Here is a 24,928-nt window from a genome sequence, read left to right on the forward strand (position 1 = left end):
CCGGCACCATTTTTCTTAGGGAAAAAAGCACTGATTATTATTATTAATACCCCACCTTTTTCCTTGTGGGACTCAAGCACTGACTGAAGAGTTTCCAGATGTGTTCTATATATTCAGTAAGGCCATATCCATACTTTGCATTCAAAGTACTATTATTTTTATTTTATTTTATTTTTTAAAATGTTATTAACAGTTTCAAACAAAGCACTATTAGACCACTTTAACAGTTGCTGCTTCTGCCAAAGGATTATGGGAACTGTAGTGGGTTTAGGAGACCTCCTATTCCCCTCACAAAGCTAACATTCCCCAAATTCCCTGGGAAAAGGGATTGACTATTAAAGGGCTCTGGGGATTGCAGCTTTGGGAATGGAATAGGGGTATCCCAAAAACCCTCAGCATCTTTAAAAAATCTTAGTTGTCAGGATTCCTGTGGGGGCGGGAGCCTACGGTTGCCTAAAGTGGTATAATAGTGCTTTGTATGTATGGTGCAGATGGAGCCTCAGGCAGTCCCATTTGAGAGCCACCTAAGCTAGCGGTCATTGCCACATATTGTGGCAGAGAGTTCCAGACATGAGACAGAGTGCCCACAGGCAGTGCTTAGAGTGTGTTTCAGCAAGAAAATGGCAATGGTGGGCCACTGAAATGGTGGCCAGCAGGTGAGGAGGAGCTGCTCTCAGACTGCTATTCTGCACACACTTAACCTGAGCATAAGCCTCACTGAACACGGTGCAACTTGCTTGCAAACAAACATGCATCACATACAGTAGGCTCAATCTGTGAGTGCTGAATGTCTGGCAAAATCAGCAATTATTGCTCCATTCCCCTTCACCCCAGAACCTGGCCACATCTGGCAGATGCTGTCTGGACAGTTGTATGAAAGGGAAGACAGTACCAGCCACACAGCATCTAGTATTCTGAAGGCAGACAGGTTAAGGGAGAAGCTTCTTTCTCTTGCCTCAAGAATTGCCTCAGACCAGGAAGATAACAATACTGAAACACATATGTGCATATATCTTCTCCAACACCTGTATCAACTTTATAGTATCTGTCATTGTAAGGGCCTGTATCACCGGTTGGGAACATCCAGCCAACAGGCCATTTAGCCCACAAGGCCATATCGCTTACCACCTCTGGCATCAGGTGACTGACAGGTGCATAGGCCTATTTACCTTCCAGACTTGGCCAGTTGTGTGTGTGTGTGTGTGTGTGTAGAAGATAAGGATCTGGTCCCCTGGCTTTATCAAGTTGCCCCAGCCCTGGTCTGTACCATCTGCCTATACAGTGGTACCTCGGGTTAAGAACTTAATTTGTTCCGGAGGTCCGTTCTTAAACCTGAAACTGTTCTTAACCTGAGGGACCACTTTAGCTAATGGGGCCTCCTGCTGCCGCCATGCCACCACCACACGATTTCTGTTCTCATCCTGAAGCAAAGTTCTTAACCCAAGGTACTATTTCTGGGTTAGTGGAGTCTGTAACCTGAAGTGTCTGTAACCTGAAGCGTCTGTAACTTGAGGTACCACTGTAAAGCTATTTTTAAAGGGTGGTTCTGTTTTGTAACCTGTTATGGTTGAGAAAGTGGTAGACACATTTTTGTAAAACAAATAGATGTTTAAGCATGTGGTCTGAGCAGGTTTCAACATCAAAAGCTTTTCAGTTTATAAAAAAGCAGACCAGTTTAAAAATGAAGTATGGTATGGATAGAAAAGTCTTCCCTTCCTCTCATAATCCTAGAATTTGGAATAAATAAATGAAGATGACTGGGGGAAGAATTTCAGAACAGGTGTAGAAACATAGGAAGCTGTCTTATATTGAGTGATATCCCTTGTCCATGTAGCTCAGTACTGTCTACACTGACCGGCAGTTATTCTCTGTAGATTGAATCAGGGACTTTCTTTATAAAAAGCAAGTGCTCTATGGAGCCATGGTATTTTCCATAAAATGAAGTAAGAATCAAGCCTTCATGATTTCAAAAAAAAGAACACAGGAAGCTGCCTTATATAAAGCCCACCTGGCTCAATACAACCAACACTGAACGGCAGTGGCTCTCCAGGGTTTCAGATAGGGAGCTTTTCCAGTACAACCTGGAGAGGCAGGCACTGAACCTGGGACCTTTTGACTGCAAAGTGTGTGCTCTTCCACTCAGCCTCTTATGTTGCGGTTACCGTGTTTGCTAGCATAGCACCAAACAACTGCTGGTAGGCACCTCAAGCCCCCCTTCTTCAGCATGGTCTGTGAGCCACCCATCATCTTCTCAAGGTTATTTGGGTCCCGTGATGGAGGATGTAATGTCACTCAAATGGGCCAATGCCAAAGAGAACCAAAGCAGCCAGACTCAAGGGCTGCCAAAGTCGCATTTCAAAGCCATGAGTGCAGTCCTGGAAGAGGATCAAAGCCTTTTTGAGCTGTCATTAGAATGTTTCCTTGACGCATCTCTTTGGTAAAGGCCAGTAAGCTCCATTCCTTAAGCTTGGCAGTCTGAAACAGCAGTTCAGAACAGAAATGGGGGAGAGGAGGGAAACGGCGTGTTTGCATGAAGGGTGGAAGAGCATAATTTCAAAACAGAACTCATGCCCCCAAACGCAAACCAAACCAAGTGATAACTCAACATAGCACTTTTCCTAAGATGGGACATTTGCGTAATGCCAGAAGACTGCCTTATACTGGAGTAAGTGTGATGTCAGTTAAAGGTCTTCTCTGCTTGAGCTGCTTTCAGATGCAGGGAGAAAGGCTGTGTACACAACATCCATTTAAAGCACAGGGTTCCAGTATTTTGGAAACTGCAGTTTGTAAAGGGTGCTGGGAACTATAGCTGTGGGGGGAAGGGTTCCTAGGATTCTTTGTAAGGGGAAGGATGTGCTTTAAATGTATGGTGTGTGGAGAGAGAGGGAGGGAGGGAGGGAGGAAAGGAGGAAAGAAGGAAGGAAGGAAGGAAGGAAGGAAGGAAGGAAGGAAGGAAGGAAGGAAGGAATTCTACAGATTGCTCAGAGGCCACTGGGGATGCTGATATCACATCATCAAATCACATGTTCCTCTTCCCCCATCCCTGCAATGTGTTCAGCCAGACCAACCTGTTCCACATGCTCCTTTGCATGCTGCAGAGCGTAAAGCAGAGGGGGACAAGACGGCAGAGGGAGATAGTGATCTACTTGCAGATCTGTGGGTGATTTGCATTCCTTTGCAAAGGTTTCTGAATCCCAGTAGCTGAATTAAGCTTAAAAATTTGAAGGGGGGAAAATGCAGTGGGGTTTTGCTAATTCATTATTTCTCAGACTCAAATATTGTTTGACTCCAACCCCTATTGTCCAAAGCAACTGGGCATGCTGGCTGACAAGTTCTCCATCCCTTAGTTTCAGGGCTGAGGATGTGGCCCTCCAGACCTCTCTATCTGGCTCTCAGGGTTCTCCCCAGGCCACACCCACTCACCCTGCTTTTGCCTGGCTGGAATGTCTCCTTGCACCCTGAGAATGTCTCTTGCTTGCCCAGATGGAGGCTAGGAAAGGATGTTCCAATGCAGATAGAAACCTACTGGGCAAAGGTACAACTTACATTTACTGCTCTGCCCATTTTTGCCCCTGGCAATGTAGGTCTTGGAAGGTTGCCTTGAGTTGAACAAAAAGGCTCCCAGCCCCAGTAAACTCCACTGAGCACAATTAGATTTCCTCCCAAGTGAGGAAGCCTAAGGACTGCACTGTCAATTGAGTAATGCTTTCCCAAGGAGCCTTTCATCACACGGTAAAGCAAAGAAACATCAGAACAGCTTTGTAAAACAACCTGACCTCTCTTTATCCAGGGGCAAAACTAGGCTTTATCTCACCTAAGTCAAAGACCCCGTTTGGCACATCCCCACCGCACACATTTGCATACACACACACAAGCTGGGAGCCTCAATGGTGCCCCTCTGGAGTCTGCACCTGGGGCAAAAAGCCCGGCCATACCACCCCCATAGCTATGGCACTGCTTTATCAAAGCAAATCCAAAAACAATCACATGGAATTTGGTTTAGTCATTGCTTGTTTCCAGCCTCCCTCCACAGTGACCAAAGGCTTGATGACGGTTGGTCTCTCAAGGGACCCTGGTGAGCTTGGTAAATCTGAGTCAGAAATCTCAATCCAGCCAGCATAGTTAGGGATGCAGTTGTAAGCTAGTGCTCTTGGGACTGGTAGGGCTGAAGGCAAGGGTGTTGCTAGAGCCAGTGCATTCTGCACAAAGGAAACTCCATGGACTGTTGCAGGTGGAGACTGGCAGACTGAGCTGGTGGGACAGTGCTAACAACATATGGAGGGCCACTTCCCTGCCCTAATTCAAACACTCCTGCCCAGTGCTATTTTTCTAGAAAAAGAGGTGCCAGAACGCACCATGAACATCTCCCTTGTTCTCTTAATAATGGCAATGGCGCCCACCTGAGAGGTCAAAACTCAGTTTCTGTGAGTTCCAGCTGAGAAAAAACCCTGCATCTGCTTACCGCAAGCATTACTGGGGAGGAGTGCGTGTGGCAGAGGCAAATCTGTCAATTTTGGTTTCTCTTTGTTTTACATTTTCCCATTCTTTCTTAAGTTCCATTCTCCACATCAGTATGCAATTTTTTTAGAAGTCCTCATGAAGTGTCATTAGAATTTTAGTGTGAATTTTTCCTAATATTCACATTTTTGTATGCAGTCTTGCCTTGTATACACTCCCCCCCCCCAAAAGCAATGCCTCCTTATATAATTCACTCTTGGGTGTTATTTTCAGTAATGTGTGCATTTTAATTTTACCCTGTCATATGCACTTTTGCTTGGCTGGAGTATGGCAGTGCAAAATTCAGTGAAGTGTGAATTTCAAAGAATTTCATTTTGTATACTGTTCCAGAAATTATTGTAAATTAGGTAGAGTTATCTTTTAAATGCAAACTGAACCAAATCCCACCCACTCCACCACTCATCACCAATTTGCATATCCATGTTGCTTAATACTCAACTTTCATGCTTAGACATTTATGTGGGAATTCTAGGTTGCTTGTTTTCAACAAACAACCCTTCATGGCCTGTCCATTTTTTGTTTGAAGAACAGAAGCAAACACAGAGAAAAGATAAATCACAAGACAGTAGGAGAAGACACTCAGTGTTACAAGTGGCTGGATTCAGGGGCTGGGGGAGAGAAAAATGCTCCATTCCCCCAGCCCAAATGGCAGTGCTTACAAGAGTTTCTGGCTTGCCACTGCTATTTGAGAACAACCAGAGCCCAAAATAAACTCCCCCTCCAAAATCTGTTGCCCCCCTGCCCCCAAACTTTGAGCAACTCAAAAATCCATTCTTTTGGTAGAGGCCCTAGAAGAAAACATGCAATGACACCAAGTTCAAATCCAGATTACTGCTGACCTTTTGGGGAAAAAAATGGTATTAGGTGAGGCAGGCAGCATGAGGAGAAAGGATAAATAACAGGTCTTATCAAATTGCAACCCATTGTTGTGGAGCACCATGCATACTTCATAGGATGAATGGAAGAACTTAAAAGATCAGTCCTGCTAATCTTTTACTAAGGTCCACTATCCTGTTTTCTACAATGCAAACCAGATGCTTCTAGGAGTGAGCAAGCAAGGCCTGGTCTTTCCCTGGTGTTGCCCCACCCCCACCCCACTGTCACATAATTTTGACTATGGAAGTAGGATTTGCTTATCACAGCTCAACGTAGCAGGACTTGCAAACCACTGCCCCATGGCACTACAGATTCTCAGTGAAAAACCTTTCAGGCTAACTCCACGCAGGCTGGCCATGGGTTCCTCCTGAGCAGAAAGGATTGTAAAGGGGCTTTGTACTGTTGTTTGACAATCAAGGGTTATGTGAGCTCCTATGTGTCTTTCCTCGCTCTTCTATCATGACTCCTGGCTTGTTCATAGGTCCTGCCTATTGATCTTGACTGCCAGTTCTTGGCTTCGGATTCACACATGGCCTGGATTGTCAGTCAATTAATTTTGTATTGTATAAATAAGTTATGGGCTTTGAGACTGGCCACAGAGGGCCTGTCTGTAGGCAGATAGGTAGGCACTAAAGGAAGAGTATTTTTCAGTGGTTGCTCCAGATCAATGGAAATACCTTGCAAAGTACGTACATACCGCCTCAACTTTCTTGTTTTCTGACTCTCGTTTGAGAAGCACTGATTGAGGGCATGATGAAGAGAAGACCCCTGAGAGGGTGCGTGTGCTAGAGATGGGCAAGACTGTCAACTTCATTCCTCCCCAGTTTGTTATTTATCCAATCAAAAACTCAGCTCTCCATCTTTCCACATCAGTTTGCGATTTTTTGTTTTTGTATAAGTCCTCATGGAAATTCATCACCCTTTCTAGTGCAAACTTCTAAAACCCACATTTTTGCAAATCCATTTCGCTGAATATAATGCACTTCTGTGTGTTATTTTTAAAAAGAATATATGTATTTCTGTGCACCCTTTATACTAGCATATGCATTTGTGTACACCTTGCTTGCCTGGAGAACTGCACTGCAAAATTCAACGAGGTGTACATTTAGAAGGATGGCTTTGTTCCAGTTCTTGTACTGCTTTGAAAAGTGAGAGGTTTGCCTTTAAATGCACATGGAACCAAATTTCTCCCCTGTCCCTAACACATGCTGGTGAGTTTTGCATGAGTCTCTTCAACAACCCGAGCCTTCAGGAGAATTGCACTCATTTGCCTGTTATCCGCCCTCATCTCCACCTGATATTCCCTTGGCACCCTGATGTTTTTCCAGAGTCTGCACACCCAATCTTTGTAACAAGGAGAAAAAGTCACAAAAGATAAAAGGAACAGCATCAGGAGCTTTACAGAAGCCAAGTTTGCAAAAGCAAAACATTTTCCTCCTTATTGCTCTGACAAACTCCCGCTCCCCGACATTTGTATTTACTAGATCCAGTATACATTTTGAGGCAGGTTCACAGACGAGCAGTTTTTAGGCTAAATGCAAGGAGATTTTAACCTGGTAGCAACAACAGAGTGAAGGTTCCTTTGAGACACAGAGCTGATAATTTCTGTGTCCTGCACAGCACTTAATACTTATTTAAGAATTTTTTAAAAATAAACTGCTGAGGTAAATTAAAAAATCTAAGGGGTATACATAAAATAGATATTAATGCTATACAGATAAAATTTTAAAACTGGCATATGTAACTAAATTAGATAAATGTGATATATCAAGTAACTATTATTACTTTATTAGTATTATTTATCAATCATTATCTATTGTTAATCATCTATTATTATCAATTAAATGTGTACCACACCCTTCCTTCCAAAGTCCCTCTTACAATTTATTTTTATAAAATATTATTAAATAAGTATCATTTGTTAATTATTGCCACAGAGTGGCTCTTTGGTGGTGGAGCTCACAGTTATGGAATGTCCTCCCTACAAAGGCTTGCCTTTTTATTATTTGTTTGTTTGTTTGTTTGTTTAGAGTATTCGTACCCTGCTGTTCAACCAGAAAGGCTCCCAGAGCAGCTTACTTGCAATCAAAATAAGACAGTCCTTACCCGCAAGGCGCATAATCACAAGGGAAAAGGAACAGGGAAGGAAGAGGAAAATCAAAATCGAGACACCAATTTCTGTTCCTAGAATGACCAGCTGGCACAGTTTGGGGGCAGGAGGTGCTTGGTTGAGCTGGGGCTCCAGCAAAGCTGATGAAATGAGCCCTGGCTCTCCCAATGACTCTGGTGCAATGGCTGCCCCCAGGTGACAGTTGAAGGGAGAGGAGCTCTACTGCTTATACTGTATACCCCTCAACTGCAAAAACAAAACCACCAGAATCCCCAGTTGAAAAAACACGCAAACGTAATAGGCTGTATGATAACAACTGCAGAGTTATTTACTAGAAACTACGTCTCAAAAATTAGATACAGCTTCTCATAGTGTAATAATCTTCTAAGTGTCTAATGAAGATGATAGAGACAAAAGAAACTGGCACTGCAAGATGTTGAAACAGACCTGTGCCAGCATCTACCAGTGCCAGTTTCTTTTGTCTACCAACTTTATCATCTTCATTAGACACTTAGAAGATTATTTCATGTCACTCTTCTAAGGAATACGTCAGACAGAAAAATACAAGAGAGGATGAAGAAATTAGAAATGAATGTATTACGGCACTGACAAAATAGGATTTGTATTTTGTGCATACTGGACTTGGTGGTCAACTGAATAAGCTACATTTTAATATATTATGTCACGATGTTGATTTTGACACTATGACAAGATGTATCTAGTAAATACCCCTCAACTGTGCCAATTAAAAAGGGACATCCCATTTTTGTGCTCTCATATGAGAGTATGGCACCTAAAAAAGCACAAGAGCATGGTCCCCCAAAGTGTGTGAGATCATGAACTTCCACAAGATTGCAGAGTGCAAAAACACATGCTTTGGGGCTCCGTAGTCCCGGGCGGGTAACATGTCTCGCCCAGCAGCACATCCCAGTTTTGTGCCTGGACATGTTGGAGGGTATGATATTGTGATCCTTTGGGTGCCAGGGGAGAAACTTGTACTCCAAGGTCTTTGTGGTGCTCCAATGGATGCCTGCAGGGGCTAGGGACTCAATTACAGAAGATACAACCCTTCACCATTATAACTCACCGATGCAGGCAGGGTTGCATACGCAGCCCAGTTGAAACAGGCCAAATTCAAGTGCGGACAATTGGTCTAGGTTGAAACATAATCCAGAGACAAAGTTAGGTAAGGCAGTACAATTAAGAGCCAGAGACCTGTGTGGTTTTCAGCACCCGGAGGCTCTGGAGGGTGACCTTATAGATGCTTCCCTTCAAAAGTACATCCAAGCCATAGCTGCTGGCAGTGAAGTATAAGGGATTGCTTACTTCTGAGCAGACCAGCAACTCTGGGTCCATAGATGCGTACAGTGTCTGTTGTTCTTCAACCTGAACCTGAAGATTTTGGCACCAATGCTTTTGAGAACCTATGGTTCCAAGTTTTCATCACCAGGTACCAACCTGGAGGGCCCTTCAAAGGGATCCCCAGCATTGGATCCAGGGGGACTCAACCTGTAAGATGTTTGATTCATCCCTTGGCATTGTGTAGGGCTAGGCATGAGTCTTAATTGTAATTTTTAGTGCATTTCAGTTCTCCAGCACTTAGAGCTTTTCCTGCTGCTGGTTTTATGTAGATTTGATGTTTCTTGTGTTGGTGTAATAATTATTTCTTCTGATTTTATGTTGGTGGTAGTAATTATTGCATTCATATAGTTTTAATTTATTTGTGGATGTATTTTTTCTTTCACTGAATTTTAATGTTTTGAAAACCACCTAGGATTTGTTTGATGAGTGGTACTGAAAAGTCACAAAGAATAAAACCTTACAACAACTTTGTTGTGGAGCAGGCTGTAGCTGAGGGGTAGAGCTCTGTATGCAGAAGGCCAAACATTCAGTCCTTCACACCTCCATATAAGGTTCAGATAGACTGCTGCCTGAAACTATGGAAAGCCACTGCCAGTCAGTGTAGACAATATTGAGCTAAATGGTACATTGGTTTGACTGTGTCAACCCAGACCATTGTGTCCAAGTGATATGACACATAGACCATGACAAATGATGCTGTTGTCTGTGAGTGATGAACACATGTTTATTCAGCCTTCCCCGACCTGATGTCCCCCCAGAGGCTGCTGAACTACAGCTCCCTGTGTTCTATGTTACTACATACTCTAGCTCTCTAGGGTGTCATAAGAGCATGAGAAGAACCCTGCTGCATCTTGTCAATGGCATATCTCACCCCACATCCTATGGGAATCCTACAAACAGGACGTGAGTGCTCTCCCCACTTGTAACTGGCAATTCCCAGCAGCTGGTGATTCAGAGGCATACAATCTCCAACAGTGAAGGCAGAACTAAGCCATGGTGGCTAGCAACCCTCCTGAAGATGCCAGCAACTAAACCTGGATACTTCTGCATGCAGTGCAAAAGGCTTCTCCCTCCAGTTATGACCTTTACAGCAAAACAAGTTCTTTCCCAAACACTCTGGCTGGTTGTGATCAGTGTCACATAAATGACAATATCATAGATGCTAAACCCTGCTGCTGCTTTAACCTCATCGTGCAAAAGGAACACAGCCAGGGGGATCTTGGTGCAAGGAATATAGATGCATTTGAAATTATGCCCCTGTTGCAAATCAGGTGAAATTCAGTTGAAAATGCCACTTCGCCAGGCTTTTCCAGTCTTACTATAAGTTGCATTTACAGCTGAATTTGAGGAAACCACTTGAAGCATCCATTGTGTGGAGCTATTTTCATTGCTTTGGTTGGATTTGCTCCTTTCAAACAGCAGAAAACCTGTAAATTTTGAGAATAAACTTGATTTGCAATGGGGTGGAATAATTTTGATTGCAAATGTAAATGCTTGGCTTATTTTAAGAGTTACCCTCTCATCTCATTCTATAACCTTTTGGAACTTGAGGACCGGCAGAAGAGGGTTTCTCTCATTCTGTGCCTTGATCATTTCATGTGTTTCCTCTCCAGTGAATTCCACTCCTCCAAAATTCTTGTTCGGCACTAGGACCATTTATCAAATTAATTCCAGGATTGGAGCTCAGGCATTTTTATCTCAGCTTTCATGGCTGCCTTTGTTTGTTTGTTTGTTTAAAAGCAGTTCTAAACCACTTTGTGTGTTGTTGTTGTTGTTGTTGTTGTGTTATAAATCTCTAAGTGGTGCACACTATGCGCAATATAAAAACAATATCCATTAAAACAAAAATATAGCCGAAAGTCATTAAAAGAGCATACACAGATAAAAGCAAATAAGAAAGAGACTCAGGGGCTTCATACACACAATTCACAGACCTTCCAATGGTCCCTATTTTTCAGGGACAGTCACAGATTTACAGAAGCCACCCCAGTTTCTGATTTGATCCTAGAATGTCCTGCTTTTCCTTAGGATGTCCCTATTTTCATTGGAGAATTGTTGGAGGGTATGGAATTATGCGACCCTTGAGTCAAGAAGATAGGTAACATCTGAAAACAGCCATGTGCAGGGAAGTTTTTAAAATGTTTAATATTTTATTATGTTTTTATATATGTTGGAAGCCACCCAGAGTGGCTGGTTAAACCCAGTCAGATTGACAGGGTATAAATAATAAAATCATCATCATCATCATTGAATAGGACCTCCCTATTTTCATTAAAGAAATGTTGGACGGTATGAACTCAGGGTCCAATCTTAGGAGCCAGTGAAAGACTGGGCAAAAATATTAATCTTTACAAGGTATCTGCTTGTAGATGGTTGTAAATGACAGAGGGAAGGGCATTCCACAGTACAGGGACAATAGCAAAAGATACCCATTCTATAGTCACTGCCCTATGATATTCTGTAGGGTGCAATGCCATGAGCAGAATTTCCCCAGGTGATCTAAGTGACTTAATAGGTCTGTACAGGGGAAAGAGGTCTTTCAGATTGCCTGGATTATCTGTTAACAGTGCACCTTTGAGCATGATCTAGTGGCTGTTTGGCGGTCAGTGCAGTAGAGGTATAATTTGCGCACATCCAAGTGTTCCACTCAATAACCTGACCACAGCATTTCCAAGGGAAGCCCTACATTGAGTGCAATACAGTAGTCCAATAGAGAGATTATATATACAGTCATACCTCAGGTTACAGCTGCTTCAGGTTGCGTTTTTTTGGGTTACGGCCACCGAAACCCAGAAGTACTGGAACGGGTTACTTCCGGGTTTCGGCAGTCGCACATGCGCAGAAGCACTAAATCGTGCTTTGCACATGTGCAAAAGTGCCAAATCGCAACCCGCGCGTGCACAAACGCGGAGACACGGGTTGCAAATGCTGCAGGTGCATACGTTCATCCTGCATGGATCACATTCGCAACCCGAGCATCCGCTGTATATCTGAAGGGTGTTCGTGGAGAAAATGGATAAGACTGTTCCGTCGCTTCAGAGGGCAAGAGTAGTTAGTACCAATGTGTGTGAGCTGCACAGAAGCTGACTTTAGCTAAATGTTCAGAGGATCTTCCTAATGGCAAAGCAGTGGAACAGACCATCTTGCAAGGTAGTTGGCTCTACTTGGCTAAAAGATTGGGAGCTCCCCCCTGCCACCTCATTGTGAACAAAATCCTAAAGCTGAACACTCCTTGCAGAAGGAGAGCCTGCAATTTCTCTAGGACAATCCTTTTGCAGCCTCACAAACCTCTTGAATTGTCCAAAGTCTATTTTTGTAGCAGGTTCTTTGTCAACCATTTCCTTATTTTTATTCTAAAAAGGAGCTGACTCACCGATTAGGGCTGAACAAAACCATTAACATGCAGTGGGGTGGGGGGGAGGGTGAAAGAACAACTAAAAAATAATAATAATCATATCAGTGTCCAAGTAACGAGTTCCACCCTTTCCTCTGTGCTGTTAATTTTTACTACATCTTTTGGTAGGAATTCAGCATGGAATTTTTCCTGGCATTAATCCCTCAGGTTTCCCTTTTCTGTGTTAGGCAGTTCTATATTTTGGTAAACTCCATCTATTAATAGCTGCCTTGTGTGGCTATTAAAAAACACAAGCACTTGCTTAGTAGCCGAAAATCACAGGCTGCTCAAGCTGACAGCTGCAAATGGGGAAAGGCGGACTTGAAGACTGACATCAGTCATGATGTGAAGCACCTTCCTGGCTCAGAATCAAAACAAAACAACAGAGGAACCTATCTTTAGCATGAGAGGCACATTCCATCTGGGCGACCTTGCAAGGGTCACATACCAGGGGTGGGCAGAACAATGAATGTAAACTATCACTTTGTACAGTCGCCTAATTTCTGTATAAACCCCTCTCTACCCACCATCCACACAAGCAAGAGGCATTATTAGAGTTTGAGGACACAATCCAGCCAGGTAAAAACACTCAAGGTGGGTAGAAAGCAGGGGCAGTGAGGTGGGTGGTCTGGGGAGAGTTCCCAAAGACCAGGTAGAGAAGCCTGGGGGGCTGCAATTCAGTCCCCAAGTTGGAGCTTCCTCATACAACTTAACAATTGCCAACTTGAGAAGGGGGATGGAAATGCCACTTACCTATCAAAGAGGAGGTAAAAGTTCACACTGAGGAAATCAGAACCTATTAAACTTGCATATTACAGTTTGATTCACTATACAATTTGCCCAAATTTTATCATGCCAACTGTAGGCTACATGAAAGCCCTGCAAGACTTTTTCTTTTCTTTTTTTCTTTTTCTTTTGCAGGTCTACTACAATTAGGAATGGGCATTTCTTTCAATTTCAGTTTCTTTCCCCCACTCCATCCTGAAGTTGAAGGAAAAAAAGGAACTGCAGCCCTCCAGAGGTTAATGGACTCCAACTCCCATCATCAGTGGCAATTGGCCATGCTGGCTGGGTCTCATAGGACCCTGGGCTTCCAACAATATCTGGATACCAGTTACGGGAAACCACAGGAGGGGAGTGTTCTCTTTTGCTTGGATCCTGTTTGCAGGATGCTGGACTTGATGGGCTATTTGCTCTAATCCAGCAGGCTCTTCTTCTGTTTTTTTGTTAATTGCATGGTCTACATGGAAAGTGAGAAGGCAGAGGAAAGATGGGTTTGGGTCACTGCTTTGGGTCCAGCACAAAAGCCAATCAGGGAACAAATTCTCCCCCTTTCCTGTCCTCAGCAAAAGAAAGGCAGCAGACAGTTGGAAGATGAATGGAGAGCCCCCGTTGTCCATCCTCTTCCAGCCCTCCACAGGCCAGTAAAACATTTTGCAGGCTAGTAACTTCTCTGAAGACTTTATTTACAAGGCTGTGCTAAAGCTCACATCGGCTAATAAATACATGTGTACTTCCAACTGACAGTTATTGCTAAAGACAAAGCCTTGCAAAGAAAACAAACAGCCTTTCCATATTCATCTCCCCATACAAATCTCCCTCTTCACATGACTCTTCCGAGAGATTGTTCCTGAGCAAGAGAATGCTCGTCAAAGCTTTTGTATGGCTTATGTTTTAACATTCTGTTTGAGTTTATGGCTGGCATAAAACACTCATAAAAAGTTACACATCCCCTCGCCCTGGGGAGCGATTCTGTTCTGTCCACAAAGAAGATAATATTCATTGAATACCTCTAGCCAAGGCACAAGGGTGTGCATGAGAGAGCAGGTGAAATAAAACAGCGCCAAGTGACTCTTAACTCAAGGATGGAGATATTTTTCAAAATCCTGCTGGTTCTAAATCTAGGCAGAAAAACCATCATGTTTTCTTGATTAAGCACCGCTCTCAATTAGAGGCCTCCCCTGCAAATAAGTGGCTTTCCAGCCAGCTGTATCAGAAAGAGGTGAGATGGTGAGGCCCACCCCATAGCCTCAGCTGGGACTCATTACTGAACGCTTCCTTCCCCAACCTGCCTATATCAGCAACACTTCCACTGGGCTGAGAGAGGCAAGACAGAGAGGACCACACCACTGGTTGAGGTGGGAGTGGCTGCCGCTTGACTGCTCCCAGCCCAGAACCACCTCTGGCAGTGTCCACCATGGCCCCCGTCAAAAAGAACTGCTTCTAGAGCAGCTGACTCCGCTTATACAAGTCATACAAAATCCCACACAAATACAGTGGTACCTCTGGATGCAAATGGGATCCGTTCCAGAGCCTCATTTGCATCCTGAGTAGAACAAATCAGCGTCTGCGCATGCGGGGGTCGCAACTTGCTGCTTCTGCACATGATGTCATTTTGAGCATCTGCACATGTGTGAGCAACGAAACCCGGAAGTAATGCGTTCCGTTACTTCTGGGTCGCCGCGGAGCGTAACCTGAAAACGCTCAACCTGAAGTGACTTTAACCCGAGGTATGACTGTACAGGGAAATAAATTTATATACATGTCCTCAAGCAAAATTCACCCTCAGTTTTTAAACTCATTATAAACCCAGGCTTGCCTCAACCAAACCTCCTTAGATCTGTGCCCCCACCAAGCCCCAGCTAATTTGCGCCAAGATAAATCTCCTCCACTCTAAGGGCCCCATCATGGGAACATGAAGATGTCAGGTTTGTACACCAATTCCCAAGAAACTTTAAGGAAGTTTTCAAGTGTGTGCAAAACGGCCCTCTGAGCTGCTCATCAACCCAAACCAAACCAACTAAACGGACTGATAATGAGAGCTAGGAACACAAAATGCATTTCCTCATGCATTCTAAAACTTGATTTGTTGTGAGTCAGTTTAAAAGAGAATCATTAAATCAATATGAATTGTTGTGGGCATGGGAAGAGGTGTTGGGGTGAGGGGAATATGAATGAGGGGAACATAGGCAGGCCTGGTATGATTAGAAGGACCTTATATGCTCAGCAGTGTGCCTACCTGTGAGGAGAATCTGGATCAAAGCATGTCTTGGTGACATCAGTTATCTCTGGGTTACAGCAATCCCCACCATCAAAGCTGTACCTCTCAAAGTTACAATCCATGTCGCACACACCATTCTGCTTCTTCTTGTTGAATGACGAGTGTCGCATGTGCCGGCAGTCCCCTCCATCGTACCCGGTTAAGGTATGGTTGCACTCAGGGTCACAACTGTCATCTCCAATCTTGCTAATTTCACAGTTGGCCAGGATCAGGCGATGCCGGAGGGAAGAGTTCTTTACTTCCAGCACCTCCAGTTCCCATGTGATGTTGTAAGGGCTGAAGGCATCGTTCAGTTGCTGGTGTTGAAATTCTATCTGTTCACGGCTAACAGTTGGGTTGTGATGGTGGTCATCATAGATATTCACCACTCGGTAGCGGACTACCTTTTTGTGACGGAAGTTTGGGAGCTTGTTGTAGCTGGCAATGACCTCTTTGTTGTCACACACAGTTTGCCCACATAGAGGAGGATCAAGGCTTGTATCCAGCAGGTAGCCAGGGTGGGAAGTGAATTCGATCTGAGGAAGACTAGGGCTGTCTTTCATCGGAGACCAGATGCTTTTCACATTCAATAAAGTCTCCTGAAAAACGAGCTGAGGTAGAGGAGCATCTGCTTCATGAGTCACCATGGCCATGTCAGACAGAATCTCCTTCTGACACCGGGCTGTTCTCCAAAGGCTGAAATGTTCTACGTAGCCTCGGTAATTCTGATTCAGGGCATTCCCACCAAGCATGAGAACTTTGCATTTCAAGGTCAAAGGGCTAAAGATGTTCCCTACCTGCTCCCCACTGGTAGCCACTTGAGCACCGTTCACATAGAGTTTCATCAGGCGTCCATCGTAAGTGACAGCTAGGTGAACCCACTGGTTTGCGAGGTAGTTACGATGATCTGTGATGGTGGTAACCTTCCGGGCACGGTCCGTCTTCAAGGAAAAGAAAAAGCGGGGTTCTCTATTCCCCTGGTCACTGATGGTGTTAATCCCCAGGACCCATCCTCGGTCACGGGTGGTGTAAGAACATTTGTCATATAGTCCTAAGTGCCCCCCACAAAAAGAAAGAGAGAGGAGAGAGATAAACAGAAGTAAATATGAGTGATGACAGCACAAAATTTACAAAATTTACATCGATCTACAAAAGACAGCAATTTTCACAATAAACCGGTTGGCATGAAGACAAGGAGCACTGAACCCTTTTGTGAACACGTGACCATAAATGGGAGAAATCATTTCAATATTGTAGCAAAAGGTCAAGAACTTCTAGAGGCATATGACGTAAATGGGACACCCAATTCTTTGTCTAGGGGCCAGAAATCCTTTGCAATTGCTTAGTGGTGAAATTACAGTAAGAAATCTCATTAACTTCACTTGAACTGTAAGCTTGACGTCACTAGTTTGGACCAAATCCTCACAAAACACATGCATTTGTTAATTCTTAGCACCCACACAAAATTAAAATCCCCTGAGTTCATATGGGGGGGGGATTGAGAAGGAACAGTCCATGGTTGCCAAACCTTTAAAAAAAAAAGGCTGTACCATAGAAGTATACTTATCTAAGTTCCTTTAACAGATGAAACCACATTGCGTCAGAAGTAATCAGATAGCAACAGAAAGAATATCTGGGGTTTCTTTTCACAATAAACCTTGCTAGCTGGTGCAGTAGTATTTTGGAAGGAATTGGTGTAAATGTCTTACAGAGGGCACACCAACTCAAGGTAGATGGGATTTCTGCACCAATCCACCCAAATCTCAAAACCATATTAGGCAAACTCACAGAGGATAAAACTCTTAGTGGCCTTCTAGTTATAATAGTCATATATTACCTCTAGTATCAGAAGCAGCATGTCAATGAATACCAGCTACAGAGCAACCAAATGGAAGAGAGAAGGGACTGTGGTTCAGGGGTTAGAGCATGTCAAAGGTCCCAGTTTCAATCCCTAGCATCCCCAGGTAAGACTGGGAGGTGCTCCTTGCTTGAAATCCTGGAAAGTCTCTGCCAGTCAGTATAGGCAATACGAAGCTAGTTGAACCAATGGTGTGACTCAGTATAAGAGGGGTTCCTAAGTTCCTAGTGTACAAATGAATGAGAGGGAAGTGGATGGAGTTGTTGGCTCCAGATAATGCCTGGCAAGCAAATCAAAATATCAATGCACACATCTGCTAGAAAGCCACAAGACATGGATATTAGGGTTGTCATATGTCCAGAATTTCCTGGACATAGCCGGAATATGGCAGTCAAATGGAGTGTCCGGGTGGAAATTGCTTAAATGTCTGGATTTTCACTTTTTGAAATATGGCAACCCTATGGATATCCTATGCAAACCCATGTGCATAGATAGAAACTGAAAGCGCACAGCTTACCCTTCATTCTCCCCACCAGATAGACAGATTCTCTGCTTCAAAAGGCAGTGTAAGGTAGACTAGTGCCACATTTACAAATTAATGGCTATGTCTCTTGGCAGCTACAAGCCATTATGACTGTATCTAACCTCCAGAATCAGAGTCAATGTCCTTCTGAATAACAGTTGAATGGGGAACAAAAGCAAAGAAAGGGTGATTGCATTCAGGTCCTGGTGCAGGCTTTTCATAGGAGACTGAGTTGGCCACTGTGAGAACAGGATACTGGATTAGATGGGTCTTTGGATTAATCCTGCATGGTTCTTCTTAAACTGGCTCATGCTCTCCTTCTTCCACCCCTCTCCCACCCTCAACTAAGCCCTCACCTCTGCACCCTATCCTTCCCTTAACTGAAGCCCACTGCCCCTTTGTGTTCTCAGCATAATCACTCAATCCCTCTCTATCAACAATTGTGGACTCGGAGACCATCAGCTGAGCAAAGGTTATCAGAAGAGTAATTCCTCCCTCCCCCCCATTCCCAGACCAGCTCTGTGAAGTGTTATTTTTGCTAGGGGCTCTTTCTTGTCCCTTCCCTTCTTGCCTTTGCAAGGGAGGTGCCAGCTACGTAGTGTACTTATTCCTCTGTCAAGTGCATACACTTTAACAAACAACAAAGCTAAATCACAACTCAAGACCAGATTGGAGCTGAACACTGTGACTGCTGGTCATCAGTATGGTGCAAGGAGGGGAGGGGAGACAGATAAGCGGCTTTGTCCTGGTATCTGAATTAAAGCTAAGGCTTGTATCCAATACTGGTCCTATTCAAAGTAGCAGATCATGGATAGGCAAACTAAGGTCCATGGGCCGGATCAGGCCCAATTGCCTTCTGGATCGGGCCCATGGATAGTCTGGGAATTGTCGCGTGGATCGCCAGCGTGCACGTTCTTTCCCTCTCCCTCACACGGCGGCAGTGGTGGCAGCGCCTGCTCCCTCCCTCCTCTGGGATTCTCCCTGCCCTGCCTAGAGGAGGAAGGGGGCTGGGCTTTGTTGGTGCCAGCAGCAGCAGCGCTCAAGTGGCTGCCATTTTAAGCAGCCCCTCTCCAGAGCCCTTTTGCGCACCGCTCATCATCCCTCTGCTGCCGCTGCCAGCCCCTGCTGCTCACCGGGGCTGGTGTTGCTCTTGCATCATTCACCCACCCCCTTCAAAATATAGTCCACCCCCCCACAAGGTCTGAGGGACAGTGGACTGGCCCCCTGCTGAAAAAGTTTGCTGACCCCTGGGGTAGACTCCTTGGAGTGCTATTTTATTACTTTTTAAAAAATGCATACCTGCATATATTCCAAAATGTTATCCAATCCACTATATCCGACTCGGAGTACACCCACTGCAAATAATGAACATGGCTGACTTAATTCCATTATTTTTAATGGGTCTACTCTGAGTAGTTGGATACAGCCCACTGAAACTGATGGGCTGTATCCAATTTAGTCCTACTCAGAGTAGATCACTGACACTGATGGACATTGCTAACTTAGGTGCACTCATTTAAATTGTTATACTCTGAGTTGAACTTGGCAGTATACAACCCATTAATTTCGATAGAGTTGAATTAATTTTGACTCAGAGAAGACTACTTTAAATGAATGGCCCTAAGTTAGTAATGTACATTACTTTCTGTGGGTCTCCTCTGAGTAGAACTGACACTGAATATAACCCTTAGTGTGTATCAGGCATGGGAAGGTTACTGAAGCTACAAAAATGAAAAAACTGCAGGGTTCGACATACACCAGTTGCCTTCTCGCTGACAATTTCAGTTTCTCTCAGACTCCATCTTTCCTTGCAGACTTAAGTTCTGTTCTTTACATTTCCACATCAGTTTGCCATTAAAAAAAAAATCCTCATGGAAATTTATCAGCATTTTAATCCAAATTTATCTTAATAGGCAATTTCCCCAAACTTATTAGACATTTTTATGTTGTTGTTTTTATGTTGATATGTTGCTGTATGAATGTGTACGCACAGCACACTTTAATCTAGCATATGCATTTTTGTACACATTGCTGGGCTGGAAAACTGCATTGCAAAATTCAGAGCAGTGCAAATTTCAAAGGCTGGCCGCATTGTGGTTCATGTATTGTTCCAGAAAGTATGAATGAGGTAGGTTTGCCTTTGCATGTGAACTGAATCGAATTTCTTTTCCACCAGCTTCACAACTTGTAGATCATTTGGATTATGTTCTAGAAGAATTTTGTGGTTTTTAATTTCCAGTTTCAAAGGGCCAAAATTAGCCCAAGATCAACCCAGTGATGGTGGTGGTGTGTGGGTTTGTCTGTGCATTTGGGGTGCTGTTATTGATCTCGTAATTTGTTTTCCACACTAGATAACAAAAAATGTGCAACATAAAGCGGGGGAGGTAAGAAAGAGGAGGGGGAAGAAGAGATCTCATCATCCCCAGTCATGTTCAAGCCTGGGGTGGGTAGAGAAGTATAAAAGGGGCATACCAGGAAGGAGACCTGAGCCCACTGCTTCCATTCTTACCACTCAGGGGCATTTCCCAATGTACCTTTAGGGTAACATAACATATCACCAAAATGTTGAAAAGAGGGACGCGGGTGGCGCTGTGGGTAAAACCTCAGCGCCTAGGACTTGCCGATTGCATGGTCGGCAGTTCGAATCCCCGCAGCGGGGTGAGCTCCCGTTGTTCGGTCCCAGCTCCTGCCCACCTAGCAGTTCGAAAGCACCATTAAGTGCAAGTAGATAAATAGGTACCGCTCCGGCGGGAAGGTAAACGGCGTTCCGTGTGCTGCTCTGGTGCCGGTTCGCCGGAGCAGCTTCGTCACGCTGGCCACGTGACCCGGAAGTGTCTGCGGACAGCGCTGGCTCCCGGCCTCTAGAGTGAGATGAGCACACAACCCTAGAGTCTGTCAAGACTGGCCCGTACGGGCAGGGTTACCTTTACCTTTACCTTTTTAACATATCACCAAACCAACAAAACAAAAAACCACCACAAAAGCCCATGGTTCCTGCATTGCAGTGGGGTTGGACTAGATGAAAAACTGCAATCAGCTGCCTGGCTTGCTCACTCAAGTCAGTTGCCCAGGTGCTAACTGTTGAGGAAATTCAATGATGAACACCCCCCACCCTGCATTGCTGTCTCCCTTCTTAGTGTCCTTTATATTGACCGGAGAGCCCTTCATAAACTAGGTAGACCTCTGTAAAGCAGGGCAGTGGGGCTGCTCTGTAGCAGTGGTGCATTATATGCTCTGTGGTCCATGGGCTCTAAGGGAGAATAAGCTCAAAACCAAACTGCAGACAAGTGCGGCTACTCGCTATCTATTGAGGCTTAGTGCTAGGTACAGGATCAGGTCCCCCAGCTCCACATGTCCTTTCCAGGCAGTACAATCATAGTTTCGTAAGTTCTATCAGAGCCATAATTGGGCCCCTTCCAGCTCTATGATTTCTTAGTGCCAGGACTACCACCAGGGATCTCAATGAGAGATATGAGGGATTCAGTGATAACGTGGCCAGTGTGAGATTAAACCCTGTGGGGCTCCTAGGCAATTGAAATCTCGCACACACACACCCTCAAAAATTATCTCTAATACATTTTTGTTGTTTTATTTCAAGATCAAATCAACATTATTTTGACCTGTTCTTGCAGGGCCCCTAAAAGATGTGGAGCCCATAGGACGGTATCTACTCTGCCTATTTGGTAATCTAGCACTGGATGTGGCCACTGGAGGGTGGCTTGAGAAGGACGCAACAGGCATGTGGCCTGCCAGCCCCTCACTGCTTTTGCAAATCTCAGAAAGCAGTGCTGGGCTTGCTGGGCACTGTGAACACACCCTTCAAAGCAGTTGGCCAGCCAGGCTCCCCAGTGCATGCCTAGGCTGGCAGCGCAGTGTGGCCCCACTTTACTGCAGTGGGTGGGGTTTTTCATCCAGGTTTTCATGCAGAGGCTCTCCTAGCCTTGCCTTGAGATGCCAGGGAATTGAATTTGGGACTTTCTGCATGCAAGGCAAATTCTCTGCTGCTGAGCTACAGCCCGTCTGCTCCTCTTTCACACTCCACGAAGCCACTTTTCACATTCCATTTAATTGCTTCCCCTGTGCTTATTTAAGCTTCTGAGCCTCAAGAGGCCCCTCATTAGGCCCTGTGACAGCAGCTGCACCCCGACATGCTTCTTGCTGCTGCAGCAGCAGTCTTGGCTGCTGAAAAGGTGGATTGGAGCCACCTTAAAGAAGCAGAAATTCTGGAAACTGGTCCAAGGAGCAGCGGCATAGCATGGGTTGCTGGAACCCAGGATGGAGCAAGTGTTGTACCCCCCCAGTGGACTGGACAGCTGGGGTAGGGGCAAATGCCAAGGGTGTGTGTGCAGAGCTCATATGGTGGGTGAACAGAGCCCACCTCCAACAAGCACTCTGCCCGCTGCCTCCATCCACCTGACCACTAAACCAACCTGTCTGCTGCCACGCCTCAGTTGCCAGAGCTCCGTGCCTGTCATGGGGGCACCTGATTGCCCCCCCCAAATGTGCACCCTGGGCCATGGCCCCCTCCTCTACACCTTTGGCAAGGAGAAATTGGTATTATTTCAGAGATTGAGGACCCACTCCCGGGTTGTGTCCTCTTTCCATATTTTCTGATCAAACATGTTATTTACACACAAAGGCTCTGATTCATTATTGCATTTTTGGTTAGCACCCACAACCGGAAGGATGCACATAATCTGACTTGAGAGGCATGGTGCAAAAAGCATTTATTGAGGGTAGGGTGGGAATTAGCACATCATTTAAAGGTACAAACAGGTAAAGCTGCTTTTGAGGCTTTTGAAACTGTCTGGTGGCCATTTATTAATCATATAAGTGATTCACACTGAAATTGTATCTCTTCCATCACAGGCCAGGAATTGATGTCTAACCTATCCTTAGCTCTATTATGGCTGGAAAGTGACCCAAACTCAAGAATTAAATACAGGGACTTAGTTTTTGTTGTTGTTAGCAGCAGCTGGCTGTTGTTTGTCACTGGAAAGCCAAATCAGAGCCTCAAATGGAGACCTGGATTAATTATATTTGGGACACAACTCTCTCAGATTACTTTCTGGAGAGAAAGAGAGTTATAAGGGGAGTCTCAAAAAGGGACAGGTCTAAGGAGGCTTGGTTTCTGTTCTACTCCTTCATAAATAAGGGACAGCAAACTCTCCACCCCCAGTCTCTCAAACCCCTGTGCAGAGAGGCCCCAAGGTCCCCGTAAGAGGAGTAATGCATGAGGCACAGGATTCCTGTGATAAGAACCTTCACATGCATGAGAGCGGAGTGTTTACAATATCACATTGATGAATACTTTTCTTGCTTCTGCACTATGTTTTGCTTTGTACATGCTTGCAACTGAAAAAACTTTGTGTGGTTTTATTTGTTGCTTGTGGTGTTTAACGATTTTTTTAAATCAAAAAATTATATCCTGAGACATCAGTTATTTATATGTAACCCACCCCCTACTTAAAATTTAAATATATATGTTAGACCATTCTGTGAATAATGATGTATATGTTTTCTACACATATTAAAACAGATAAATTGAGCTAAATATATGGGTTCTTTTTGATGTTATTAGATCATGTACTTAGTATAAGTTTCTTTTAGGGGCAGTACAGGATTCCTGCTGGTGCACCGACCTTCCATTTGCACCAAGGATTACCTGCCCGAGCTGCTTCAGGTCGTGGTAGATGTTCTCCTAGAGACACCTAGTCTGGTGGTCCTAGGTGATTTTAACTTTGATGCTAACACAACCTTACAAGGAGCTGCTTGGGACTTTATGGAAAGCATGGCCTGCATGGGGCTGTCCTTGAATAAATCTGACCCTACTCATAGCTGTGGACATGCCTTAGACATGGTGTTTACCTCTGTGCACCCAGATCACATGGGTGGTCTGACACTAAGTTCCAGTGGAACAAAGGAAGTGCCATGGTCAGATCACTTCCTGGTGCAACTAGACTTCTGTGCAACCCTTCCCCTCTGCAGGGAGGTGGGACTAATTTGAAGGGTCCAAATGGTAGGGGATACATTATCCCATGTTGATGGCCTCTCAGCTGATTTCCTGGAAGCCCGTTGGAATGCAACCAGGGATATCAACTATCTGGCTCTGAAGCATCCTCTCTTACTGCATGGAGCTCAGATGGCCCCGTGGTTTCCCCTGGAGCTGAGGGTGATGAAACAATCACTGTTATGGCTAGAGCAGCAGTGGTGAAAAACCCATTCCAAATCAGACCGAACATGGGTTAGAGCTCAATGTCAAGTCTACCAAGTGGCTATAGTGAGGGTGAAAAACTGCCTCTATTGCATCTGTGGAAAACTGTACCAGGAAACTCTTTCAGGTGGTTCATAGTCTAACAGAACCACCTTCGCCATGCAAAGTTTTTTGCAGATAAAATTGATCAAATTTGGAAAGAAATAAACTCCACCATGATAGGGCTAGGGCAGAAGAGTGTCACAGCTCTGTCTAGTCAAGTTGCGTGGGATCAATACCAACCTGTTACCTCAGAGGATGTGGATAGGCTGCTTGGATGAGTGAAACTGACCACCTGTCTGCTTGATCCTTGCCCATCCTGGCTCATAAAAGTGAGCCAAGTTGGGCGGTGAATGCTTTCCTCTGTAAGCGAGTCTTCCTGGACCCCCTTAAAGAAGCAGTTATTAAACTGCTTAAAAAACATCTTTGGACCTGGCCATTATGGCCAATTCTTGCCTAGTCTCAAATAATCTATTACTGGGGTTGAGCAAAGTAATTGGACGGGTGGTTGCTGAAAAACTCCAGGCATGTCCTGAGGATGTAGACCATTTGGGTACCCTCCAGTCAGGATACAGGACCTATCATGGGACTGAAACTGTCTTGGTTGCACTGGTTGTTGATCTCTGGTGGGCTAGGGACTGAGTTGAAAGTTGTTTCCTGGTTCTGCTGGATCTCTCAGTGACTTTTGATACCATCAACCATGGTACCCTTCTGGACCATCTGGGGGGTTGGGAGCTGGGGGCACTGTTATGCAACGGTTCCACACCTTACTCCTGGACTGTGTCCAGAAAGTGGTGTAGGGGGGTGAGTGTTCAGACCCCTGGGCTCTCACTTGTGGGGTGCCTCAGGGTTCCGTCTTCTCCCCCCTGCTTTTCAACATCTATATAAAGCCACTGGGAGAGATCATCGGGGGGTTTGGACTGGGTGTTCACCATTATGTGGATGTTACCCAGCTCTACCTCTCTTTTAAATCAGAACCAGAAGGCGGTGAAGA

The 24,928-nt window shown here is 44.7% G+C and overlaps 1 protein-coding gene across 1 annotated transcript in view; it reads right to left on the bottom strand.

The window, feature by feature from the left end:
* Positions 1-24,928, bottom strand: part of PAPPA (pappalysin 1) — a 243,424-nt gene that overhangs the window by 195,685 nt on the left and 22,811 nt on the right. Inside the window, exon 2 of the mRNA XM_053373806.1 lies at positions 15,280-16,351. Coding sequence (XP_053229781.1) covers positions 15,280-16,351 — 1,072 coding nt within the window. The remainder of the gene's footprint in view (positions 1-15,279; positions 16,352-24,928) is intronic.

The sequence above is a fragment of the Podarcis raffonei genome, chromosome Z, assembly GCF_027172205.1.
Source record: "Podarcis raffonei isolate rPodRaf1 chromosome Z, rPodRaf1.pri, whole genome shotgun sequence".
Taxonomy (NCBI): domain Eukaryota; kingdom Metazoa; phylum Chordata; class Lepidosauria; order Squamata; family Lacertidae; genus Podarcis; species Podarcis raffonei.